Genomic DNA, 26964 nt, shown 5'->3' on the forward strand with positions numbered 1-26964 from the left:
CATTTTCATTTATTTTGTTTTCACTGAGGAAGAATGAATAATGTTATCATTTTTCCTTGCTGTGGGAAAGTTGTCAAAACTGAAGAGTTTTTGAAGTGTGTGTGTAGTTAAGACGTTCTGTAGAATATAATTATGTGAAGGGGGGAGGAACAGCATTTTCTGCACAGAAAACAACATTTGGGTCCAGAAATGTTAGTTTATTTTCCTGTTTCTGCATCTTTGGCCAGTTTGATTTTGGTTCTATCTTTAAGATATTAACGGTTCATACATTGTGGACACAGAAAACTGACTTTCATGTGACAGTTATGTTTCAAAATGCATTACCACAGATACATCTTAATTGCAGCCCCTGGAAGGTTTCATGGGTTAAAAGTTGATCTTTTGACACACACTTGCATTAGGGTAACTGACCAGATTGTAATGAAAAATCATCTGTTTCAATTTAGTCATATCTGGACAATTCATTTTGTTCTGTTTTTCTACCCCACTCTCCACCTACCTGTTGAGGAGCATTTTAGTTAAACTGTTCTCCAAATCACTGCTTTGTTCATATGGATGGCCATCATACCAGATGGCTTCTCATTAGCATCTTGGTAAGTTACCCTAATGCAGGTGTGAGTCAAGAGATCCGTTTTCAACCAGGTGAATCTAAAAGGCTCTCAGTTGGGGGGTGGGATAGGAGAAGGATAGACAAATAGAATAAAATGAGTTTGAAAAAGTGTATTTCTTTGGTGTTGAACTGTGTTGGTACAGAGAAGGGGGTTGCATTGTATTTAATAGTGAATTACTGCTGAAAGTTGGGAAAGACTGCTCACACTTACTTTTGTCTGGAAAAAGTGTGTTCCGACAGAGTCTGGCCCCACCCATGTCCCAACATACTATACCAAAAAAGTATGTTACATTTCTGTTTTTAGCAAATTGACCAGATTGTATTATTAATTAATTTTAGGCACCTGCACATAAGCTTGTCTGTATATACAGATGTGTGAGTGCTTGTGTATTGTATATATTGTATATACATACATGTATGTTTGTGAATATATATCTATATATATCTGTATCTATTCATATATGTGTAATTACATATTTTCTTACAGGAAAAGCATAAACTTGAGTTAGAAGACTTGAGGAGGGCTGGTCACGAAGCCTTAACTATTATCGTAGAAGAATTCAAGGTAAATGTTACATTCCAGCAGTATTAAATTTCAACAGTGATACATTCCAGTTTTCAGTTGTTTCCTAAATTTATTCCTATTACTAGAAGATTTCTATTTACTGTCCTCCTCTTTTGAATTGTGTTTCCTCAATCTTAATCACTTTAGAAGATTGTAGTGTTAAAAATAACAAAAGAGAGTCTCATAGATACATTTTCCTGCTATGAAGAAAAATAGTTTGATTGACTGCCATAAATAATGCTGGAAGTGTTTCTCTCCCCCCCCCCCCCTTAAAAGTGAGTTCTTGGGGAACTCTACTCATTTTGGGAGGATTCAGGTTTCTCCTGCTTCTCTATTCCTAAGCTTTTCTTCCTTACATGAAGCATACTGCATAAGATGCAGCAGAAGACTTCTGGCAGAAGCAGTAATTGGGTGAGAACAGAATATATAACTCTGATTTTGTTTCTGCTGCATTGGTCAACTACTTATTAAAATATTTTATATTTCTTGTATTGCATTTGCTCTGTTGATCATTGTTCTGAGTGCTTTTCTAATTTGGATTAATAAAAAATAGATATTTAACATCTGTCTTGGTAATAGCCCTATCTCCGCCAAAGCCATTGGCTGAGCAGAAGCCATGCACCTCTATACTGTGTGCTCAGAAAGAGCATGTGATCCAAACAAAACACCCGCTTCCAAAAGACACAACTTCCTATCTCCTCAAAATCTGGAAGAACTCTACCATTGTGTCAAATTCAGAAACTGATCCAGTGTAAATTGTTATATATATTTTTGTAGGTTAGAAATGGCGAACAGTGAAAACATGTAACCTTTTTATTTCAGTTTTTTCTCAGTCATATTCTATGAAGAAACTGTGTAAACAGTTGAAACACTTTATTTCTGGTTCTCAGGAAAAGCAATCCACATGCTAAAGTAGAAGAGAGAAAGACCAGTAAAGCAACTAAGTGAAATGTGGTGGGATGCAACAATTGAGTTTGCATCCCTCTGATAGACCTTTTCTAGCGTATATGTCAAAAACCATCTGCTGCCTTCCTTTATTTATTTATTTACAACATTTATATCCTGCCTTTCTTACCCAAAGGGACTCCTGTGTGTCACACTGGGACATGTACTCCAGTGCTGACCGCTTTGACCTCTGACTATGCGATTAAATGAAATGAAATTGAAAAGTTAGCAATTACAAGATTTTCCATATTTTTGTACTTTTTTTTAAAGACCACCATCATTGATGCACCAAAGTGGTATTTTTTATTTTTAAGGAAACTCAATTTAAGTGGAATAAACAATAATAAAATGTTCACTTACATTTTCTGAACATTTTCCCACTCTTATTTAGACATGTTAACTAAAGCTTTTCATACATATTACTACTTTGAACTTTTAAATATTAGCTTAGCCAATATTTCCCTTGGAAAATTCTTCTGCAAAATTATTCATTAATTGTGGAAATGAAAGTCCTGTGTAGAATTAACAAAAATATCATACTCCATACAAAGCAATGTGTTATTACAGTGTATTCTTAATTTAGCTTCAAGAGATTTCATATGAAAGAGCATAAACTATAGACTTTCACAGCTGGTTTAATGTACCCAAGGACCTGTGTTTATTAAAAAATCAGACTCCATATCCCCCCAAATAGTAAGTCAAATTTGAATTTAATGAAACTATCAATAGAATAAGAAACCTATAGTTCAAAAAGCAAAATAAAAAGTAGTTTTTGCTTTTGAAGTTCATGAAGTAGATTCACGTTCCCTTAGTATGGTTTCTCATATCTCCTTTTGTCAGCTCTGTTTTATTCCCCTCTCCCCTAAAGTTACACTTCCTATGAGTGAGAGGCTATTCTGTCAGCTGTCATTTTTCTCAAGTCGTGTTTCAATGAAAGGAAGACTTTCTGTGAACTATTGATAGCCATGTATGTGAGGGAAAAATCATACAGAGGAGGGAGAAAACTTGTTTTCTGCTGCCCTGGATACTAGGATGTGGAACAATGGCTTCAAACTACAGGAAAGGAGATTCCATCTGAACATTAGGAAGAACTTCCTCACTGTGAGAGCTGTTCAGCAGTGGAACTCTCTGCCCAGGAGTATGGTGGAGGCTCCTTCTTTGGAGGCTTTTAAACAGAGGCTTGATGGCCATCTGTTGGAGGTGCTTTGAATGCAATTTTCCTTCTTGGCAGGGGGTTGGACTGGATGGCCCACAAGCTCTCTTCCAGCTCTATGATTCTATCATTAATGCAGACTTTTAGAACTGAAGGATGTAAACATTTGCTCAACTTACTCAGTATAGATATACACTGGTTATATATCTTTAAAGTTTAGTAGAGGGGATATTATATGAGATGAATACACATATAACAGGCTAAAGAATGCATAGATTGAGCTATAACAATTTCAAGGCTCAAATAAATTATAGAAAATGGCAATGAAGATAGATATGTAAGATATGAGGTCCTGCTGTATTCAGAATCATCTCTTATCATTCTCTTTTGCAGACTAAACATACACACTACTCAAAAGGCATGGTTTCCAGTCTGTCTGCCATTTCGGTTCCCCTCCTCTGGACACAGAAGCATAGAGTTGGAAGAGACCACAAAGGCCATCCAGTCTAATCCCCTGCCATGCAGGAACACACAATCATAGCACCCCCATCAGATGGCCATCCAGTCTCTGCTTGAAAACCTCTTGAGAAGAAAGCTCCACTCTCCAAGCCATCTTATTCCACTGCTGCACAGCTCTTCCTATCAGGAAGATCTTCCTAATGTTTAGGTGGAATCCTTTTTCTTGCAATTTGAATCAATTGCTTCATGTCATAGTCTTCACAGCAACAGAAATTTGCTTGCCCCCTCCTCAGTGTGGCATCCTTTCAAATATTTAAACATGTCTATCATGTCCCCTCCCAATCTTCTTTTCTCCAAGCTATACACACCCAGTAATAGGAATATATTTTCATAACCTGTTAAGATTAGGATTCCAATATGGTTAAATATTAGTGAAGCAGTAAAAACGCAGAAGACTAGGGGTTTATGTGAGCAGAGGTAAAAAGAAATTAAACAATAAGACAAAATATCCAGCCTCCCTTTCCCTTTAAAAAGTCATGCGCATAAAATAAGCATCAGAGACATCAAATAAAATAGCAAAAATATGTTTACTCACAATCTTGTATGATGATGGTCATACAGGCAAAAACATCTTAGTTCCAAAGAAAAACAGTTCAGGAAACTACATATCTCTTAACAGACAGGAACATCAGCATGGCATGATCAGGAGCGAAGAGGAAGAGACAGGAAGAGGCATCTGTACATCACTTCCTGTGTGTCCCCAGAAAGGATACACCCATTTCCCATTTCATATGCAAAACCCTTAAATGGTGTCATCAACTCTGGAATGCAGCTTGGCTCAGGTTACTAAGCAACAGACATAACTAACTACATAAACCATCCCACATTGAAAATGCATGCATGATTGCTTAGATAACCCAACACCCAGCTCCCTCAGCCATACCTCATAGTGCTTGGCTTCCAAACCTTTGATTATTATGATAATTGTAATCTGAATACATTCAAGCAATCAATATCCTTCTTGAAGGACATTGACATGTTCCAGCTTATCAATGACCTTCATGAACTGTGGCAACCAAAACTGGACCCAGTATTCCAAATGAGGTCTGACTAAAGCAGAATAGAGTGGGACTAGTACTGCCCTTGATAATAGCCACTATGAAAGGGAGAGAAGGATTGCCTTTGCAGATGATGCCACCAGAAACAATTCGGCTTCCTGGAACATTGTCTTGAGCTTTAATAAAGCTTCTGGCAAGAGATGGTTGGCAAGAACATTTTTGTGAAGAATCTCATAAACCTGATCAGGAAGATTTTAATCTGAGTTATGGGAGGTAGGGAGGAATTTGTCAGGAGATAATACCCGAACTGTTATAGAGAGAACTCGGCAAAAAGTACAAGACATCAACTAAAGAAGAATACACCAAACAGGAAAGGAGGAATAGTTGCATGGTATATCAAGGGTTCTTGAACCTGTAATGAGGTCCATGATGTAAATTCTGGGAGCTAGTTTGAGAGAGCCAGTTTGAGAGTATCTGGGTAAAAATTAAGGGGAAAGAAGCATCAGAGATATCACTGTGAAGGGTTACTACAGACCTCCAAGCCAGACTAAGGACCCGGATGATGTCTTCCTAGAATAGTTGATCACACATTCAGAAAAGAGAAATATAATAGTAATGGGAGATTTCAACTATTCTGATATTTGTTGGGAAACAAATTCTGGCAAGAATATCAGGTCCAAGAAATTCCCCACTTGCCTTGCAGACAATTTCATGGTCCAGAAGGTACCTCCCTTTATTGTAATTAAAGTTAACTCATAATTAAATTTAGCCTATAATTAAAGTCAATCTACTTTGGCTGTGCTCAAAGGAATTACCCTTCTGTGATATGCAAAGCTTGGCAACTCTAGATAAATGCAAATACCTTCCTGACTTCAAGGTTGCTATATTGATCAACAACTCATGGTGAAATTCTTCAGCTGATCAAACAATTGCATGGACACCCATTATGATAACCACTGTGTCCCATTTAATTCTTCCTAGCTATATATTATAAGCATAGTCTGTATGTTATGTTGCAAGCTTAAATTTGGGTTAATAGTCATCTTACTTTTATTCCCTAGAGTTGAGCAGTTCTTCTTATGGAGTCTATCCATAGTGCTTCCTTCTGTTCTCATTCTCAAGTCTATATTTCATAGAGTCACAGGATTAATTTTATATGGTATTTCATCGCATAATAGCTGCACCTTTATCCCTTTTTAACCAAAAAAAGAGGGATGCGACTATTATGTGATGAAAAAAATTTCCCTTAATTCTCGGATTTGTTTTTTTCAAACAAACAAAACAAACCTTACCTCCCAGATTAGGAGGAGGGATAATTCCAATTCTAAATAAACAGCTCCATTTGTATTGTTTTTTTTAACTGCCTTGTTAAGGGAAGATCTGATCTGCATTTCAGATTTTGTAAACTGCCTTGCCTTTGGAGAATCTGAACCCCAAACAGGTGTGTCCTTTGGTTTCCTGGAGGCATACTCATTAACTGAGACTAGGAAATTGAAGTTATAATCAAGTAGGAGATCTGGAAGATATTACTGTACTAATACTGTGAGTTCAACGGAGAGGGAATATTCCAAAAATAGGAAGACATTACTTCTGCATGTTTTCTGGAAAGAGTCGGCCCTTTTCTGCCTGACTGAAGGGAAACCTCAAAGGGAATCCAACTTTCTACTCACTAATCATTCACATATTACATATTTATTTTTAGTATTGAGCAGGCAATAACCTTGCCCTGGACATGGACACACACACACACACACACACACATGCTTTGGATAGCATAGAGAAGGGTTAACACTGTGGAGTTTGTTTTGCTGTCTGTGTTCAGAAGATCACTTTCCATGTGATAATTAGATTTTGAAAAATTTAGCTTGATGTGGAAACAAGGATTGGTGAGAAAGTTCAGTGGAGACATATTTTTGCCATGATAACTCTTTTAGGAGTGAATTTCCTTTCCGAGGGATAGATTTCTCTCACTTGCTGTTGTCTCACACTAGTTTTTAACTATTCTTTGTAAATCGGATGTTTGTAACTCGGAGACTGCCTGTATTTGTCTTCATTTGCTTTTAATTGCTGTATTTCAATATTAATATCAAGTCAATACAGCTTTATGGTATGGTTTAATATTGGGTATAGTATTAATTGGACCTATTTTAATAGTAACTCTCAAGCAATCCTCACTGCTTTTATCCAACATCTAGCAATCATCACAGGTGCCAATTAACTAACAACCTTATCAGATCTGGCGAAGCATCCCACTTTGACGGGCTTCTGGGAAGGAAAGAGGGAGCATTGGGGCGAATCTGCCGCCCTGTGTGCAGCTCCCTCTTGGCGATGCTTTCCCTATCATATCCAGTGACGCTTTCATCCTGCTTGAGGGTGGGGCTTCCACAGGAAGCTCCCTTACGTCATCTGATGGGCAGTGAGCCCATCAGCCCTCCAGACAGGCTGGAAGTTTCCTAGGACACTAAAATCATGCCATCTGATGAGGTTGTAAGACTCTACTGTACTTGAGTTTTTTAAAAATAACAATGGTAATCTCTAGCAGTTCTAAACGTAACTTTATTTTCCATCTCAATATTGGCACATTGATCAGAGGATAACTTGCTTAGTTTTATTTCTACAACAAATAAAACTATCAGCTTATTTAACCTGATATGTGATCTGGATGTTAGCTGTAGATTTTATTGTGAGATTTAAAACTTGGAAAAATTTGATCTTTGATTAGCCAACTAGCTATTGAAGGCTGTGCCAACGTGGAAATTTAAGAGCTATCTGCAGAGCCAAGTTTAGTCAGCCACCATCAATTTAAAAATTAAATCTTTATTTTCCATGTCCCTTTCTCATCCTACTTAGTATGATGAAATGGAGATTAAGCATATGTGAAAAGTGAAGAATTGGATGACAAAAAGGATATAATTCAAACCATTGCTCTGTATTATCTCTTCTAAATTACAATACTTTATTGTTCAAAAACATTCGTAGGAATGTTACTGAACAAATATTGCCGTATTTGCTATAGAGAATATACAGTAGAGTCCCAGTTAACCAAGTCCTGGTTAACTGATTCCCAGTTAACCGAGCCTCCGTATTATCCAAGGCACCGCTAGGAGCGCTCCTCCCTCTCCCTCTCCTTCTCTCGAGCGAAGGGAGCTCGAGAGAAGGAGAGGGAGAGGGAGGAGGAAGTGCCCCGGAAGTACCCTGCGATTGCTGCTGCAGCAGCACTCGTGGGGCGCTTCCCTGGGCCGAGCCTTCGCCCCTTGGGAAGCACGCCATGAGCGCTGCTAGGCAGCAGTGCTCATGGGGTGCTTCCCAAGGGGCAAGGGCTTGGCCCAGGGACGTCTCCCTGGATCTCCCTCGGCCAGGCTCTTGCTGGAAGAAAGAGTTTCCTCCAGCAATGGCCTGGCCAAGAAAAACCTGTGGCACGTTCCTCGTTTCTCGGAGGGACAGGCCTTCCCTGTCGGTGAGCCCTCGCCCCTTGGGAAGCACCCTGCGAGCGTTGCTAGGCAGCAGCTATCTCAGTGCGCTTCCCTAAACCGGATTCCTGGTTTATCCGAGCAGTTTGGTTATCCGAGATTGGGCCTGCCCCTTTATCTTGGAAAACTGGGACTCTACTGTAGTATTGTCTGCTCAATCACTATAAACAACTTAAGAAGTTTGACTGATTAGCTATTCAGTTTTTGGATACAAAATCAAAGTTGACATGAAAGTCATTATGTGTAAGAAGGGTGTAACCTTGCACATTTAAAACTGGGCCACATTCCTTAAAAATGATGCTGTCAGACCCTTGTTACAAAAAAATAAATAGAGAACCTGGCATTAGTATTAAGTGAAGTGAGCAGGGTTAGATATGCATAATTTTGCATGATAGGTAAACATTTGTCTTAAAAACATTGTTGAACTCCTGATGGTCATTTGGTGTCACCTTGAAAATGTGTATATTTTGCGTGCCAGGTTTTGTTTTTCTCTGGTTTCTTTTAACAGCACATCCTTTACTGAGCTACATGAGAAGCCAGTGTCTTTTCCAGAAAATTTTTCTTAACAAAGGAGCATTTTGTTTTCATTTATGTTTCCAAAACTAAGTTGATTATGTTCTGCAGATTCCATTGTATAGATAGGAAGAAGAAAATACATTCAGACTTTAGGAGTTGTGCTAAATCAGTACTTGAGTTACAAAGTGTTAATATTTTAAGGTTATTGTATACTAGGCATGGGCAAACTCTTGTATAGCATTTGCAAAAACAACTACATGGAAAATGGTGACAATTTGCTTCAGAGTTCTTGCATGTAAACACCCTCTTACGTAATGCATCCCACCACCATCCACTTTTATTTTTTTTTCAAAATTAAAGTATTGTTTGGAATTGGAAGTGATTTGAAATACTTTGCTTACATATAAGTGCGTGACAGGATTCTGTTATATATATTGTAAGTTTCTTTTAGCATAATTACAATTTCAAGCAGTTAAGAACTCAAATTTATTTAAGCATTGCTTTTTGTGCCTAAACCAAAATGGATGAAATATCTTTGAGAAAATAATAATGTAAACAACCCATGGTATTAAAAGACATTGGCATCAGGCAATGCCACTATGGAAGGGGTGGGCGAGACTGGTAAAACTATTAATCAGCTGAATGATGCACGTAATACTTCTTTTATCTTACACTTATTTTAATTGGTTAAATTTCCCTGAGCCGCATCATTTTGTTCCTTTTTCTCTTGTGTTTTGGTATTGTTTTGACACAACGGGCTTTTGTCTTTAGCCTTTGGTGCTGCAGTTGGTGATTCTTCATCAGTTCAAGTGAACTATTTTGGGGGCATTGCTTCTATATTTTTAAATAACTCATAGCTCCCATCTGTTTTTACTTGTCTTGTGGTTGTGAAGATCATGCTTGGCCCATGGGATCTAACAGTGTGTGCTGAGAGGATGTGGAGTTTTGTCAGCCAGTGAAGTATGTCTGGCTCTTCCCCCCACACCTCCTCCCTGTGCGCACACTCACACAGAGCTCAGAGGCTTTTCATCTTGTGTGGTCTAACTGAACCTAAGGCTTAACAACACTACTCACTTTCTCTGTCTGTTACTAGTTTTTCTGTATAAGATTCTCTGAGGAACATGAGAACCAAAAAATAATTTTGGTTTGAGGAATAAAATACTCTTGTAGATGACTTTCTCTTAGAAATTGCATGTTTCTAATTAGATTCCATTTGTATGGACATGTTACTTAATACAAAATGTGTTAGGACACCCCACCCCCGCCCAAGCTTATTGTTTTCTCTCTTTATACTGGTCTGTTATATTCTTTGTTTCAGGCCTTACTACAAACTGTAGTTCAACTGCGTGGAGAAGCCATTGAAAAGCAGTATGTATCTGCAATTGTAAAACAGGCACAGAAGTGTGAAGGACTGCTTCTTGCTCAGGTAATAAAAATGTTTGCACATATGTTCTTATAAGTACATATTTTGGCTGGAATCAAAAAAGCAAACAGACAGAAAGAACAACATGTTCTTGTCTTGTGGAATTTTCTGAGAGAAAGTGGAGGTAACCCTCCATGTTTTGTCACAAATAGTTTTTGGAATTTTCATCATTTTCAGATGTGTTTGCTGCATGACAATGAGAGGCTGCTTTTTGAGAAATGCAAGGCAAGAAATATTTTTTGAAATTGTGTAGTTCTAGTTCTTTAGAATAAATAAATGTGTAATAATTATTATACATGAAATATATGTAGTTCAGCTGCATTTGGGTGTAATATTTAATTATGAGATTATGAGATTAATTTCTTGAAACTTGAAAATATGAATACAATGAATTTCAGACCTCAATAACAGGGTGTTCCAAATATTCCCAAATTTATATAGATAGGGGCTATTTGGGTGACCTTTTCCATCTCTATCATTTAAAGATCATTATTGGTTTTAGGGGATTCATCTGAGGTGTTTGGCACAGGCAGTATTTCCTGTACAGAAGAAAAGGGCTTGATCCCAGGAAGGAGACTGCTTAGAGTGGATGCTGGTGGGATAGATCGGGACCTCCCATTAACTGCATCAGCCTGTGGGTTGGATGCTGCCTATCCTGGTCTATAAGGGTAAAATAATATCCATTTTAAAACATAACTAAAACCAGATATTGTTTTACTCTGTAATCATAACTAAGTTGCTTATTTCTTAGATGTGTCTCTACCAGCCACAGCATGCCCTTAACCCCACTTTGTCCCAGCCAACTAGCACAGTCCTTATCTCTGTCCCAAAGTTATTGATCCACTTGATGATTTCTCTTATTTACCTTGTTCTAACATACCGGAAGATGTTCACCTTGCAGGTCTGCTGTGGTTATATGGCCTAGTGTAAGATTCACACCTATTTCCCAAACTTTCAAGGGCTGACAAGAGCTCATTGAAGCTATGAGACATGGTTTAGTGCCTACAGCATTGGATTATGATTCAACCATGGAAACCCATTTGATTTCTTTAGGAAAGTCACACCCTTTCAACCTCAGAGGAAGGCAAAGACAAACCCTCTGAATAAATCTTGCCAGGTTCACCTTAATGTCATCATTAATAAGAAACAGCTTGAAGACACAGAGCAGTCATAACATGATTTTAGAACTGATTCTACATATTTATTTGCAAAGATGTTTGTTTGCTGTAATTCAATCATTTGAAACGCAATCATTGTTAATATTTCCCTTCTGATAACAATAATCTGATTTACGCAGACTGACTCCACAGTTCCAGCACTAGACCTCTGACTCTCATATGTCCCTTTTGCCCTGAATATCTCAGCCCCCTGGTGACACATGAATGCATTAATCGCTGAGTTCAATGTGGTAACCAATTTTGGTCCTAGTTCAAGGCATGGTATGTTCTTCCTATTAATTCTTAAATGCAAACATCCAAATAAAGATGGAGAAAATAAAACCAGTAAGATATTTTGTATAACAACTAAGTTAAATATATAGTCTTACATGAGTTCTATGCATAGTACATTGCAACTTATTTTTTTAAAAAAGTAGCACTTCTCCCAAATATTTCCCATAGTTCCAGCTTCCATCAGATCAAACATTGTATCAATTCCTCTATTCCTAACTGTTATCTGTTCCACTCAGGATTTAGCCCATTCCTATCTTTATGGTTCTTATCTCTGTTTCTAGCTGGTCTTTGCCGGTAATTTAACAAATAAGCTTCAGACAAACCACCTTGTCTGAAGCTTATTTGCTAAACACAACCCACAAGCTATTATTGGCTGACTGCACTAAGGCTTCCCTAGCTCGATTTTTCATGCACAAATTCCAAAACTGTTCCAATAATGTTGCTACCATTACTTTGAATAGTAATCAGTGAGACAGTGAACTAATTGCTTTCCAGAAGATACTGCACAACATTGGAACTGTAACCGGTGGTGCTGCTTTATTTTGTTAATCTAAAATGCATAAAATGAAATTCAGAAAGGTTTGATGGTATTTTGACCAAGCTGATTCCCTGAGTATTGACTCTGAAAATGAATCAAGCATTAGTTTCAGAATACCCCTCAAAGATCCTGTGACATCATTTGAACATCAGTGGTAAAAGGTTTCATGAAATCTTTCCAATTATTTCATCAAGATGTTTTCCACTGTGAATTATTGAGAAGTTTTTAACCAAGCACAAGTTGTTATGATGGTACTCTATTTTTTGGTGTCCATTGAAAACTTGTATTGCCTTTTTCCATCACGCAGATGGTTTAGCAAACAATACACCAAGATTCTGATGACCACCTTTATCCCCAACCTCTTCTCCAACACCACACAGTACTTACAGAATGCACCTTTTACATGAAATTAGGCTAACCAGGGAAATCTGTTGGACCATTTAGGCTGAAATCTTACATGCCTCTTCCTATTCACAAGAAATACATATTGTGGCGATTGAGTCTGTGGATTTTGCACTAATTGAATTTTCATTTGGTCATCAGAAGTCCAAGGTCTAACAATGACCACCATATTTAATTTTAAATTGAAAAAACATCAAAAATGAGATTTTCCCCAAATATGTTATTGTGTGTGCACAGATAAATGGATGGATTATAGCAGAGTTTGTGGAAGACTGGCTAGGTGTTGTTTGGGATAAACAGCCTGGAAGTCTTCGTAACATACCTAACATGTAAATACTTGATGCAAATCATGGAAATTTGCCTGAAAAGGTTAAAAATAAAATCAGGCAAAAAAGTAGTGACTTAGTTTTGATTCCTAGTGGTATGTGACTCCTACCCAACAGCAGCCACTTTACGCTTCAGTCACCAAACCATTTAAGGATTATTTGAGAAAAGAATATGAATCTTGGCTGTTGACTGACAACCTTTTGTTGATGCCTTTCAGAAAAAGAGGAACAACATCACAATAGGTAGAAATGGGTATCAACAGCTTAGAAGTGTATCCCAGAAAGAATATTGCAGCACTCTTTTTAAAAATGTTGCATCAACAAATGCTCTGGTGGCTTGAAAGACGATATATTATGGGATAATGAAGATAAGGACAGCTCAGAAGAATTAGACTCTTATGAAACAGGCTCTAATACAGATTTGTAAGCATAGAATCATAGAATAGTAGAATTGGAAGAGACCACATGGGCCATCCAGTCCAACCCCCTGCTAAGAAGCAGGAAATCGCATTCAAAGCACCCCCGACAGATGGCCATCCAGCCTCTGCTTAAAAGCCTCCAAAGAAGGAGCCTCCACCACGGCCCCGGGGAGAGAGTTCCACTGTCGAACAGCTCTCACAGTGAGGAAGTTCTTCCTGATGTTCAGGTGGAATCTCCTTTCCTGTAGTTTGAAGCAAGAGATGAATAGCTGTTTTGTTTTGAGTACATTTCTTACAATTAATTACAATTTCCCTATTGTTGTTAGTAAATTGAATTTTATTGTAATTGAATATTTATTAGATATTTTAGTGTTTTTTTATTTTTAGAATTCCTTCATAGAAATTGTAAGAAAGTTTACTGCTTTCTCTGTCAAAGTTTTTGCCAATCTTTGGAATGGGGAAATGGCCAGGGCAGTGGGCGCAATTGCTTCTGAGCACCATTTCTCATGTTGTGAAATCAAAGTATCCCTTCCAAGCAGCTGGTGTAAAATGTGACTAAAGACTTATTGGCAGAAAAGTTCTAGTGAGGCCCTCTCAACACCATCTAAAGCTTATCTGAGGACCCGCCATGTGGCAATATAGGCAGCAACTATAAATTTCCTTTTTGCCTCCGCTGCATCTGCAAAGTGCTAACTAATAGACCTGTATCAACATGGTTTGGAGGTATTTTACATGTGGGCCACGAGAGGAAAACCCAGACCACTAAAAACCCTGCTTGGTGGAGCAAGGCGGGGTAAAATTATCTGAAATAAATAAAGTCATTATTTAAAAAACCCTCCTTGGATCCCACCATATAATATCAATTTGTATACTCATTTGCAGGTTATATTCCATGTTTGGTTAGTTACTGAAGCATGTGGTGGTTTCCTATTACCAGGGGTTTCAAGATGAGACCTGATCGATTTCAATCGGATTTTGGGCCTGGTTATGGAGCAGAGATTACTTTGATCACATTTATGACCTTTGCTCGAAACTGGAAGGGGGAGTGACTCCCTTTTGGTTCTGCTTCACCCCTCAGTTGCTTTCGGCATCCTACTAACCTTCTGAGCTGCTTTTTTGGGATAGAATTTGGAGGCACTGTTTTACAGATATGTTCATTCCTTCCTTCTAGGGATAAACCTAGACAGTGGTTCTGGTGTGTTCCCCTTGGCCATCAGTTTATGGAGTCCCCCAGAACTCAGTTCTATCTCTCATGATACTTAACATATAAGTGAAACTATTGGGAGACGTTGTCCAGAGTTTCTAATTTTATGCCATAAGTATACAGATGTCACTCAACCATTACCTATTTCCCTCTCAATACAAAGAAGGTGTTTTGGTCCTAAATTTTGCTTTTTGTCAGTAATGAACTTGGTGAGGGTGGACACATTGAATTTAACACAGATAAAACAGCTATCCTTGGTCACTTGAAAGGCAAGACAGAGAGGTTACATTTCCTCAAGTCCGCAGATTGAGAGTGCTCCTGAATTCAACCCTGAGCTTTCAAGCTCAGGTCTTGGTAATGGCCAGGAGTCCATTTGCCCAGTTAAGCTCATGTGCCAGCTGAGTTCTTTCCTTGGAACATCAGACTTACCACAGTGACACCCGCCTTAGCTATATCTTGTATGAATCACTGTAATGGTCTCTTCATGGAAGTGTGTTTGAAAACTTCAGTAGTCTAAAGAATAACAGTCAGATTGTTAACTGGGGCTGGTACAGAAAAAACACAGTTCCCTTGCTGCAATGGCTCAAGTGGCTACCCAGCCATTTCTATGGAGAATTCAAAGTGATTGTGATGACCTATACAGTCCTATACAGTTAATATCCAAGTTATTTTAAGAAATGTACTTTCCTGTATGAGATATGTTTTGAGATATGGGGTGGCCTTGCTCTCTGTCCTGCCATCCTCGCTGGTTTTTGTCTTCATATATTCTGAAGGATTCTAATTAATTTGGGAACGTCTAACTGAAAGGGGTACTGAGTATTGGTACTGAGTATTGATTTATGAGCTAAACATTGTTCATGTTATAAATAATATTTATATAATTCAAACTCAATAGCATCAGCAAAAATATCTTCATAGCAACTTAGATGAGTCAAAATCTTTGTGATTTGGTTTTTTGCTTTGAGCAAAATTGTATGAAATAAAAATAGAGGAAGAGAGACCTTGCTGGCATTTCACAATAGTCTCTTCGAACACTTCTAGAGCTAGATTTATTTAATTATTTATTTAAACATTTTAATTAAATACTTTTTTGTAGATGGGTTTATTGAAGCACCTGTGACTATACAACTGTACCTGTCATTACAGACAAACAACCTTAATATATAAAAAAAGCTCATTGTGAACATGATTTAATCTGTTTACATTATCTTCTTTGACTCACATTCCAGGAAAGAGTTTCTTTTACTTGCATTTTTTACAGGAATCAGCAAAACCCACATAATTGTTTATATTTGACTCTACATCAAACAATTTCATCTAGATTTGTTGCTTTAAAAACTGCTTGCAAGAAAAGTGTAGCCTATTTCTGAACTTTTGCTTTTGGGTTTCTTTTCTATAAAGCTGCCTTTTCATATTTCTGATTCTGCCCCCTCCTCTCCTCCTGCCAAAATTCTCCCCTACCTCTGCCAACAGTACAAGCCAACAAAGGGGAGGGGTATCACAGTGCAAATAAACAGGCCATGGCCTTGGAGGAAGTAGAAGGAGAAGTATCATTTTTAGCAGCAACATTGTAGGAAACATACTATTATGGGATGAATGGGAAGAAATAGGATTATCAGTTTTGTTCCTGACATAATCTCTCATTCATTTTCCCTTTCGGCTTGCTCTGGTTTTTAGAGCTGTTTCTGAGTGTAGGCTCATAATACTATTTAATTGTGACTCAGTTCCCCAAGAGTGTAGCTTAATCCACAGGGGTATCCTAGGGATGGAATCAAATGCAACTTCTAAATCCATAAAAACACCAAGTATTTTCAGTGAACTGTTGATTGCCCTGTACAAAAACCAACTTGTTTTGGTGTGAGTGAAGATTTTTTTTTCCTTTTCTTCATTCTCCAGTTTCTCCAAAAGACATATGGCATATATTTCCCCTGGAACATCAGTAAGATTGACTGGTTTATAATTACATGGGTCATCCCTGCATCTTTTTTAATAGATGAGAACTACTACAGTGTGGAAGGGAAAGTGTTTGGTTGGTGAGGAAAAACAGAGATACAGTCAACATGCCCCACCATGGCACTGACTTTTCATGTTAGTGGAAAGGGAGGCTAGGCGGATAATGGAATGTTCTCTCATGTCAGATAGATTTTTGGTGCCAGATTAAATCTGCCAAACAGCAAGTGGCCAACAGCAGTAATTGGGATGACACTGGTGGGGTAATCTCTCACAGACGAAAGTGGCACCATAGCTGAAACTTGTTAGTGTTGCGCAGAAGAAAGCAATGGTAAACCACTTCTGAGAACTATTACGTTGAAAACCACATGAAACGAGATAGTGTCAGAAGATGAGATTTAGAGTTTGGAAAGCACTGAATGGGCTATTGGGAAAGAATAGTGACTAGGAGTAGCCCTGTGGCTAATAACTTAACTGGATTAAAGCCAAACCGATGTTCAGCTGTTTACATGGTTAGAGGTGAATGCAAAGTCTGAAGCTGCACAACACACATAGTAATGTGGAATGTAAGAGGTGAGACATAGTAAGAAGAAATTGGATGTATAGATATTTCAGCACTTGGGGTGAACAAGCAAAGGTACGCAAGAATGGGTTATTTTGAGTCAGACATTTACACTGTTTTTATTCAGAAGATGAAAAGAAAAAATGCATTAACAGTGAGAAGAGATGTAGCACAAGCAGTCAAGGATGTAATGCAAAGTCTGACTCAAGAGTATCAATAAGACATCGAGAAAAACCTGTCACTATTATCATTTAAGTTTATGTTGTAACTACAGAGGCGAAAGAGGAAGAAACTGTGAGTTATGTTGAAGTTCAGGGGGAAATGGATCACTCACACACATAGACATGTTGGCAATCATAGGTATTTAGAATGCAAAATGGGGGAAAGTGCAAAGGAAGATTTACCTTATAAAAAGGTTTTTTTATTGAATTGTCTTATAAGTTCTAGACAACTTGTAGCAGTAAAGAGTAACTGTAAAGGATAGAATGTTAAATTTTGTCACATATCTTTTCAGTCTTTAACATGCCCCCAAGTGGCTCTTGAATGCAGAAGGCGTTTTTAAAAAGAAAGGCTTAAGTAAATCCATCAGGTGTTGAAATAGTGAGAAAGCTGATGTGTCAGGGGCTAACTGTTATACTAACTTTTAGTGTTTAATTCCAAGTCTGAATACAATGTATGATTTCCTTTAATCCTCCTAGCTACAATTAATATCATTTGTTCATCATTGAATGAAAAGACCAGTTGTCCTATTTGTTCTAACTTAACAAATGTTTTAAATGTTTATGCATTTTCATTTTTAAAAATACAAATCATTGCAATAAGATCATTTTTTTACAGCATCAAAAACTTATTGATATGTTGGACAAGGAGTGTGAAGTTCTGGGTAAAAAATCAGAAGAGTCTTTGTTTCAGCAGTTTCAGAAATACAAGGTATCTTATATATGTGAAGTCTGCATTTCTCAGGCTGTTGCTGTCAGAGTGTTATTGAGATTAATAGACCTCTTATTTTAGAATACTTCTTGTCAGGAGGCTGCATTGGATATCCTCAACCATTTGGAGGCTATATCCGTATTGGTTATGGCCATTTTTGCTGAAGCTGTATAGTTGCCTTGTAGTTTACCACAATAATTATGATTGGTTTATGATGTGTGTGTGTGCCAGAATGTTCTTGTGCATCATAGAGAGTCACGAGACCATATATCAGAGTATCTTCACTTTTTCCATCACAAAGAACAAAATAAGCTTGATACGGCTGCAACTCAGTGAGAAATGAGGCTTTTGGGGATGGAGGAAAACATATCAATTGCATTGTAAATAGGGTGGATGCAGAAGAAGGATATGGCTTTGGCACAAGTACCAGTAATTTTGGCAGTGCAGTTTTGACAAGAGCCAGCACGAACTGCTATGGTTGCCTTGGCACCTTTTCTGATCTTTCCTTGTAAGAATTGGGCTCCAGATTATTTCCTTGATTACAAAGTGGCTCCCTCTCATCAGTGTTGACCTAGTCCAGGCGTGAGTGTCTTGCCCCATCAAAAACAAGCATAAAACTAAAACTAGAAACTACTTTGTTTCCATGGGAAAATAAAACAAGAGCTGAAGCAAAAAGTGCGGAACATTCACAAAAGTAAAATCTTTATTCTGGCTGCCAATTAGTTTTGAGAGAGAATTTTCTTCAACTTCACAACCACAAAAATTGTGTATTAAAATATTTTAAAGTCACTGTAGTAAATATATATATTTAAAAACAATATCCTTTTGAATAACTCGTATTTTTCCTGCTTGATTTATCTTTTTCTTCATACTATGTAGGAAATATTGGAAAATTGTATGGAAACTGAAAGGAAAACCAATGAGGAAGCCTTGGCAGCTGCTATAAAGGTAGCTTGAAATTGGTTGTTAGACCTGTATGCTTTTTGAGTTATAGAAGATTCATAGGTAATGAAATTTGATCCTTTCCTTTTTCTTGTGATGATCATGCTCAGTTGTAGTGTTCTAATACTGCAAGACATATCTCATGCGGCTGGGGTGTTAGCTAGTGTTATGTGATCTTTATTGTACTAGGAAACCATTGTGTGTTCAACCCACTGTTGATGGACAGGAGTTTGTGGTTATATCCCAATTCTGTAGTTTATTTCCAGTTTTTTTTTGTTCTTGGATTACTACAATGAAAGATCAAAGAACACCAAGGTCTTCTAAAACTGATTTTTGTGTCTTCAGTACTGTCCCTTTATTCTCTGGCACAGGCTGGATTATTTGCCCAATGTAAAATTCTGAAGGGCATTGTTCACTGAAATGACATATCACATTAAAGGATAAGCAGCTGAAGGTGATATTGTATGTGATGTGATTAGGTCCTGTGATTATACATTTCCTGAATAGATGAATGGGCAGAATTGGCAACCGGCTTTGTAGCAAGGTCCATTGGGCAAACAGACCAATCTTTGCACCAGAGGATAAATAGATATAAATCAAACATTAGCAATAGGATTTCATAAAACCATAGAACATTCCATCTCAGCAGTCCTTGAACAAAAAACAAAACAAAACTCCAAAGGGGTTTTGAAAGAGAAACCGCATAATATATCCACAAATTTCAGTCCATCAGCAGTGGTTTGAACAGAGATAATGGTTTCCTGCCACACGACACATATTATAACCTTAGTTAACACCTCAGCCTCATGAGGGCTCTCTTGACCATTTCATCACTACTCCTTTCTATTTCTCAGCATCATACCACATTCTAAGAACTCCTTCCAATGTTCATACGGTTATCTACTCATCTTGGCTTTAGGATGGCAAAAACATCAAAACATCCAGGCGTCCCCTGGGCAGTGTCCTTGCAGACGGCCAATTCTGTCACTCCAGAAGCAACTCAAGTTGCTCCTGACACGAAAAAAAATCTTTGTTCCTCAATGGCCATCATTAAACCTGAATTTTTTACCTTATCATGGCATCCCAAAGTTTTTTAATTTCTGTTAAAATTCACAGATACATCTGCTAATTTCATAGGCATAAATTTTTGTCTATAGGCACATTATCCTATGCATCTAATGAAGCAGTCTATATAAACTTATGCTACAATTCTTTCCCTAAATCTGTAAGGTTTTGCAACATCCCTTTGCACACATATACATAAATAGTTTAAGTATTAATATATATTCAGTTTGTCCACATTCTTTTATTTGTAGATTGAAAAAGAGGAGATGCAAGCTTCAGTTATGACAGCAATAAAAGCAGAGAGGGAGAGCATGGAAAAACTTCACGCAGAAGAAAGGGAAATATGGAAAGCTGAGCGGAAAAAAGATCATAAAGAGATTGCTCAAGCTATTGAAAATGCAGTCCAAGAAGAAAGACAATGCAATGAGGTTTGTTGTTTTTATGTTCCTGTTTATCATGCTCATTTATTGCTAATTTAAAATATTTATGGTTTTTATTACATAATTTAAAAAATTATTCTAGTGTGTACTCTTTCAATATTGCTCCTTCAATAGCTATATCTATATATCTATATCTATATTCTATCTATCTATATCTGTATTCTATCTATATCTATATTCTATAATAAAAGTGAAAATCTGTATGTGGCATGGGTGTCTGCTCACACAGACAGCCTCCGGTCTCCACAAACAGGCTATAGTTCCCAGTGCTGAGGAGCCACCAAGTCACTCTTTTCCACTGACATTGCCGTTAAGCGAGCTCCATGAACATGTAGCCCAACCCCTGCCAATGTCCTTCTTAAAGACTACGAGCCACCACCCAAGGAATGCTTTCATTTAGGGACCATTTCATCCTAGATTTTGCATTGTCCTCCACCACAGGCAGGCATCCCAGGGTTCTCCCATTGATGTGAAATTTGCATGACCCCACCTACTGCCCTTTCCTTTCAAATCTGTCTGCATAATAAACAGAGCAGACTTGAGCAGCAACTAAATTTCCTGGAGGAGTTTGGGGATTGACTCCACATGGTGGAAGTTGTAGTTCACCCTGCATCAAGTCAAAGCACTCTGATGACTACTGGGGAATTTAGAGGAGTTGTAGTTCGGTAGATGAAGGGAATGCTGTAGCATATCTTGATTCCAGTAAAGCCTTTGACAAGATCCCCATGACATTCTCACAAAGAACCTAATAAAATCTGGGCTAGACCGGTAGTTTGGGAATTGTTTAATTGGCCAAACCCAAAAATAGCTTACCAGTGGCTCCTCTTCATCCTGGAAAGAAAAAAAAGGCTTCTGTGGATAGAAGACATGCTTATCAAATTTGCAGATGACATCAAATTGGGACGGATCAGAATTTGAAATGACCATAAGAAATTAGAGAGCTGGGCCAGAACTAAGTAACAAAATGAATTTCAACAGGGAGAAATGTATGGTACTATATTTAGGCAATAAAAATTCACAGATAGAGGATGAATGAGACCTGGCTCGAAAAAAGTACATGTGAAAGGGTCTAGGAGTCTTGGTAAATCATAAACTGAACATCAGTCAACAGCTAGAATGACCAGTGTGATTCTAGGCATCATTAATAAGAGTACAGTGTCTAGATTGAGGGAGTAATAGCCCCACTTTATTCTGCTTTGGTCAGACCTCACTTGGGATATTGGGTCCTGTTCTGGACAACACAATACAGAAAGGATATTGACAAGCTAGAATGTGTCCAGAGAAGGGTGACTAAAATGATCAAAGATGTAGAAACTTGTTTATCCTGCAGAAGAGAAGATTAAACATTATAGCAAAGTTTAAATGTTTGAAAGGATGTCATAAGGAAGAGGGAGCAAGCTGGTTTTCTGGGTTCAAATAACAGGAAAGGAGATTCCACTTGAACATTAAGAAGAACTTCCTAACTGTAAGAGCTGTTTAGCAGTGGAACTGCCTGCCCCAGATCATGGTGGAAGCTCCTTCCTTGGAAGCTTTTAAATAGAAGCTGAATGGCCATCTATTGGGGGTGCCTTGATTGTTCTTTTCTTGCATGGCAGGGGTTTGGACTGGATGGCCCATGTGGTCTCTTCCAACTCTATTATTCTCATTCAATTAGCCCAATTTTTTTGACAAATCGAGATCAATGAGGAGAAACCTCTCTGCATATATGAAAGATATACAGTGAACCAGAAACTAGAAAACTGAAATCCTAAACTCAGAAATCGGAAAATTTAATAGCCAGATCGGCAAGCAACAAGCAAATGGCTTTGGTTGTACTGGCACTTGTAGACCTCCAGGACTGGGGAAAAAACTACCAGAATAGTAGAGGGAAGATATGTGGGCTCTTGCTGATTTTTTGGAAGTTCCACACAAAGATTTTTGTTGGGAGGTTGATAAGATCTACAGACAGGACTAACATTATATTGTTGTAATGTTCTAATAAAGGCCCTTTCTGCATTGCTATATAAAATCTAGATTATCTGATTTGATTTACATGGCTGTGTCGACTCATATAATCAGTTCAAAGCAGATAATGTGGACTATCTGATTTGATAATGTGGATTATATGGCAGTGTAGAAGAGGCCAGAGAGGGAATGTTTTTGCTCATTGACAAATGGGATAGAAGCCTGTGACCAAATTGAATTCCTTCATCCTTCAAACCAAACAACAAATGTTTAGTCAATTTTTTCCTTAAATAAAAGTTATTGACTTTTAAGGGCTTTTTGTTTTCTGAATGGGAGTTTGCCTGTACATGATGGTGTTTGGATCACAGAGACCACAAAAAAGAATAGGTTGCTTTCTTGTAACTGGTTCTTCAAGAAGTTGTCTGTCAACTCATACTTCCTTCCCTCTTTCTATCCAATTGTCAGTCTCTGCTTTTCTGACCTATTCTTTGTTGCATGGTCTCCCTCACTGAGCATTTCAGCACTCATTGCCAGTCACGATAAAGCACTGGAGCAGGACTTTCATATAGAGATACTCTTCAGCTGTAGTAGATCCCAACTGTTTTTGTGCATGCTTAGAACAATACCTGTGTTTGAATTCAAAGATGACCACTCAAAGAACTGAAGTTGCTGGTAAGAAACTTGTTATTTCTGCTTTCCATAGTTAAACAACAGGAAGGGGAGCACAAACCATGTGGACTCAAGACTGATGTTCAGATCAGTTATGTACTAAATAGAGAAATGTTTCCAGTCTTCCTGCTTTTTATTGTTTAAAGCAAAATATGTATGCACTGTAATCAGGGTACTCATCTTTTTTTAAAATAACAGGCAACCGTAAAGGCAGTACTCATCGAACAGCAACAGAAATGTGAGAAAGCTATAGAGGAAGCTGTGCAACAATCCAGAAAAGAATTAATGGAATATATCAAAGAACAGAAAAGGGTGAGTTATTCCTGTAGAACACTTGTTCCAATAGGGCCGTGTTGGTACAAAAAGAAATGATTATTTCCTGGCCTCAGGTTTTAAGATGAGTGATCAGCTCTTCTGAATAATCTGATAAGGATGGCTATTTTAGTATCATAGAGCAAGACTGGAAACTGTTGGACTATGTAACTGTATGACTATGTCAAGTTTCAATAAAGATGATTGAAAGTAGCTAGCCAGTTCAACATAAACCAGTTTCCTTAGTTCCAAAACAGTTGATAAGTCACCAATTGTATAACTGTCCTCCTCCAAACACTGCATTAATTTCCTATGCATTATTGCTCTTTCCATAAGCCATGATGTTTAGAAATGTTAGGGACTAATACAAATATTTAGACTTTTTTAAATTTCTAAACTAGCTTGAGGACCCGGCAATGCCCAGGTTATTTGAAAAAGGCATTATTTGTATTTGAATGTTAAGTATTTTCAGTTTGGAGTGGGTGAACTACAATTCCCAGAATCGTGGGTCAATCCTCCCCAAACCCTGCCAGTATTCAAAGTTGGCCATTTTGGATCTGTGTACCAAGTGTGGTCCAGATCTGTCCTTGGCTGATCATTGCCTGGCTGCAGTGCTCTCTGGATGGGGGTGAACTACTACAACTCCCAGATTTCCGGGGCAATTGTCCCAAAACATCTGTCAGTATCCACAGCAGGCTATGTTGAGTCTGTGTGCCAAGTTTGGTCCAGATCCATTGGCTGGGGTCAATGCTCTTTGGATGCAGGTGAACTACAACTCCCAAAATCAAGGCCCATTCCCACAAACCCCTGCAGTATGTTCAGTTGGTTATGAGGCTTCTCTGTGTGAAGTTTGGTCCTGGTCCATTGTTGGTAGGGGGTCACTGTTTTTCTGGATGCAGGTGAACTATAACTCCCTTTTCCCCATACTTGTCCAATATGTTATGTTGGTTATGGGGGCTCTGTGTGCAAAGTTTGGTCCTAGTCCATCATTGGTGGGGTTCGAAGTGCTCATTCAGTGCAGGTAAACTATAAATCCCAGTACGTACTATTCCCAAATGTCCAGGCCAGTTCCCCTCAAAACCCACCAGTATTCCAAACTGGACCTGTCGGGTATGTAGTGCAAGTTTGGTCCAGACCCATCATTGTTTGGGTTCATAGTGTTCTTGATGTAGGTGAACTACAACTCCTCTAAATTCCCCAGTAGGAGTCACAATGCTCTGACTTGATGCAGGGTGAACTACAACTTCCACCTTGTGGAGTCAGTCCCCCAAACTCCGTCAGTAAGTTTAGTTGCTGCTCAGTTCTGCTGTGTTTGTTATGCAGACAGATTTGAAAGGGAAGGGCAGTAGGCAGGGTCATGCAAATTTCACAGCAATGGAGAACCCTGGGATGCCTGCCTGTGGTGAAGGAAAATGCAAAATCTAGGATGAAATGGTCCCCAAACGAACACATTCCTTGGGTGGTGGGCTGTAGTGTTTGGGAAGGACATTGGCAAGGGTTGGGCTACATGTTCATTGTGTTCACTGTAACCTGCAATGTCAGTTGATGGAGTGACTTGGTGGCTCCTTAGCACTGGGAATTATAGCCTGTTTGTGGGGACTGGAGGCTGTCTGTGCCACATAGATACATACACATTTTCATTTTTATTACGTGTATGAATGAAGAAATTTTGAAAGAATAACTAACTAATAGTCACAAAGTCAAAAGCATTGTTTTCAGATGGTTAGGGACAGTGACTAAAGCCTTTGACTGTGTGGATCATAATAAATTGTGGCAAGTTCTTTGTGGTATGGGGATACCAAGTCACCTTGTCTGTCTCCTGTCTCTGCCCAGGTATGCAGTCAATGCAGTAGGTGTGCAGATAGGTGGTCAGGTCACAATTAAAGGAACACATAAAGACTATTTGATTATGTGAATGTGTCCATGCATGGCAGGAACTGATAAAACCTTCGCCTATTACAGTCAGTGTTCATATGACTGGACATAAATAAATCAAATTGGTGAAAACATGCACACAGTAGCAACATCCTCCCCCCTTACTAATGTGATTATATGAAGGGCATCCCATGTGGCTTTGTAAACTGATTTTAGTTTGGATTAAAAACAACTGTATGTATCAGTGAAGTGGTTAAACTGAGGCAAAACACAGTGGAGCTAGGATATAACCCTCAAGTAATTGTTAAACAATTTGTTAAGGCCAGGAATTGGGGGGGGGGGGGGGGGTCAGATAGGGATTGAAAAAATATTGAGAAGATTTAGCTTGGTATAACTCATCTTTTTATTTGAATTCTTCAAATCAGCACATTATAATAGCTGACTAATAGTGTTATGGTGCAACCTGGCTTCGTCCAGTTACTTCTCATTCCAATTTTCTGAGGAGAATTTCCTGAGATAAATAAGGACCTACTCTAAAATATATACTTGAATATTTCTCTTATTTGTTAAATTCAGGATGGAGTAATCTACTTTCTGATGTTCTGTATATTCAAAGAGGGTGCAACAAAAGTCAAGCAGAATAGCGATCAGAACTGAAATGTCCTCTGATCAAAAAAGGTTTCTAAAATGAGAAATGTTCACAGGAATGGTTTTTATGATCTCGTGATTCAGGACCCACCACAGTCAAAGTTAAGCTGACTGTGACACTCATTTTCCTTTCATAAAACAGTGTCTGTTTCCTAAGAACAAAATGCATTCGAAGAAACGCAGCCTGTGGCTTGGTACACATTAATTGTACCTGCCAACTTCAGAAAACATTTAACCCTCAAATTAAATATAAGCCAAACTTTGCAAATATTTTTGTTTTGCTTACACGCACACCATTGTTACTGTGCCATTCCCTAAATTTAATGACAAACATTTGACAGAGAATTGTATGTGTTGTCCACAAAGTTACTCCACTCATTTCAATTCAAGTATGAATTCTGATACAGCAGCTCATGGCCATTAAGGATATGCCAAAACCTACTTTCTGGCTAATTTTCATCTCCAAAAGTGTGTGTTTCAAAAATTCAATTTGTGTTTGTTTGTAAAATACATTGGCTGAGAACAGTTGACGAGAAAATGCCATCTAGTGCACTACTGTTAGAGAAGTCTCCCGCTATAGCTCCACATAGAACACTGAAAATTACTTTTAGCCTTTTTGGGAGGATTCCTGAAGCCCTTTCAGCCTTTCTGAGCCTGCCTTCGATTCTGTAGAAACTGGTTTTAACAAGAAGAAAAGAGGTCAGTTTTCAAGGGCTCTTTTGTCAGGAGCCATGTTGTCCAGAATCTAAAAGAGAAAGTAGAAAAAACATTAAGGCACTTACAGATGGGGTTCAGCAGCAGTAAAAAAAGTATCAGAAAGGGGTGTTATTGTTAATTGGAGTAAGTTTGTATTTTTTGTCACAGTTGCAAGTGGCTTGATATGGACGCATCCGCATTTGCATTATTATAATATACATTATAATAATTATAATATAATAACCTACAATCGCATATAGTATTTATTCTACAATAATAATATTAATTTTCCTTATTGAAAGTGGCTCAAGATATTCAAAGGCTGTCTTTCTTGGCATTTTCTACAAAGTCCTCATGACTCAATAACGTTTGAAGAGCCATACTTCAGATTC

The 26964-nt window shown here is 38.1% G+C and overlaps 1 protein-coding gene across 6 annotated transcripts in view; it reads left to right on the top strand.

The window, feature by feature from the left end:
* ccdc91 (coiled-coil domain containing 91) overlaps positions 1–26964 on the top strand; it is an 85431-nt gene that overhangs the window by 46397 nt on the left and 12070 nt on the right. For 5 of the 6 annotated variants that reach the window (XM_062981989.1, XM_062981985.1, XM_062981986.1 and 2 more), the window contains 6 exons: positions 1098–1175; positions 10095–10202; positions 17889–17981; positions 18861–18929; positions 20240–20416; positions 23240–23353. In XM_062981989.1, the coding sequence (XP_062838059.1) occupies positions 1098–1175; positions 10095–10202; positions 17889–17981; positions 18861–18929; positions 20240–20416; positions 23240–23353 (639 nt within the window). The remainder of the gene's footprint in view (positions 1–1097; positions 1176–10094; positions 10203–17888; positions 17982–18860; positions 18930–20239; positions 20417–23239; positions 23354–26964) is intronic. The other variant, XM_062981987.1, reaches the window with a different exon arrangement.

Source organism: Anolis carolinensis, chromosome 5, assembly GCF_035594765.1.
Source record: "Anolis carolinensis isolate JA03-04 chromosome 5, rAnoCar3.1.pri, whole genome shotgun sequence".
NCBI classification, from domain to species: Eukaryota; Metazoa; Chordata; class Lepidosauria; order Squamata; family Dactyloidae; genus Anolis; species Anolis carolinensis.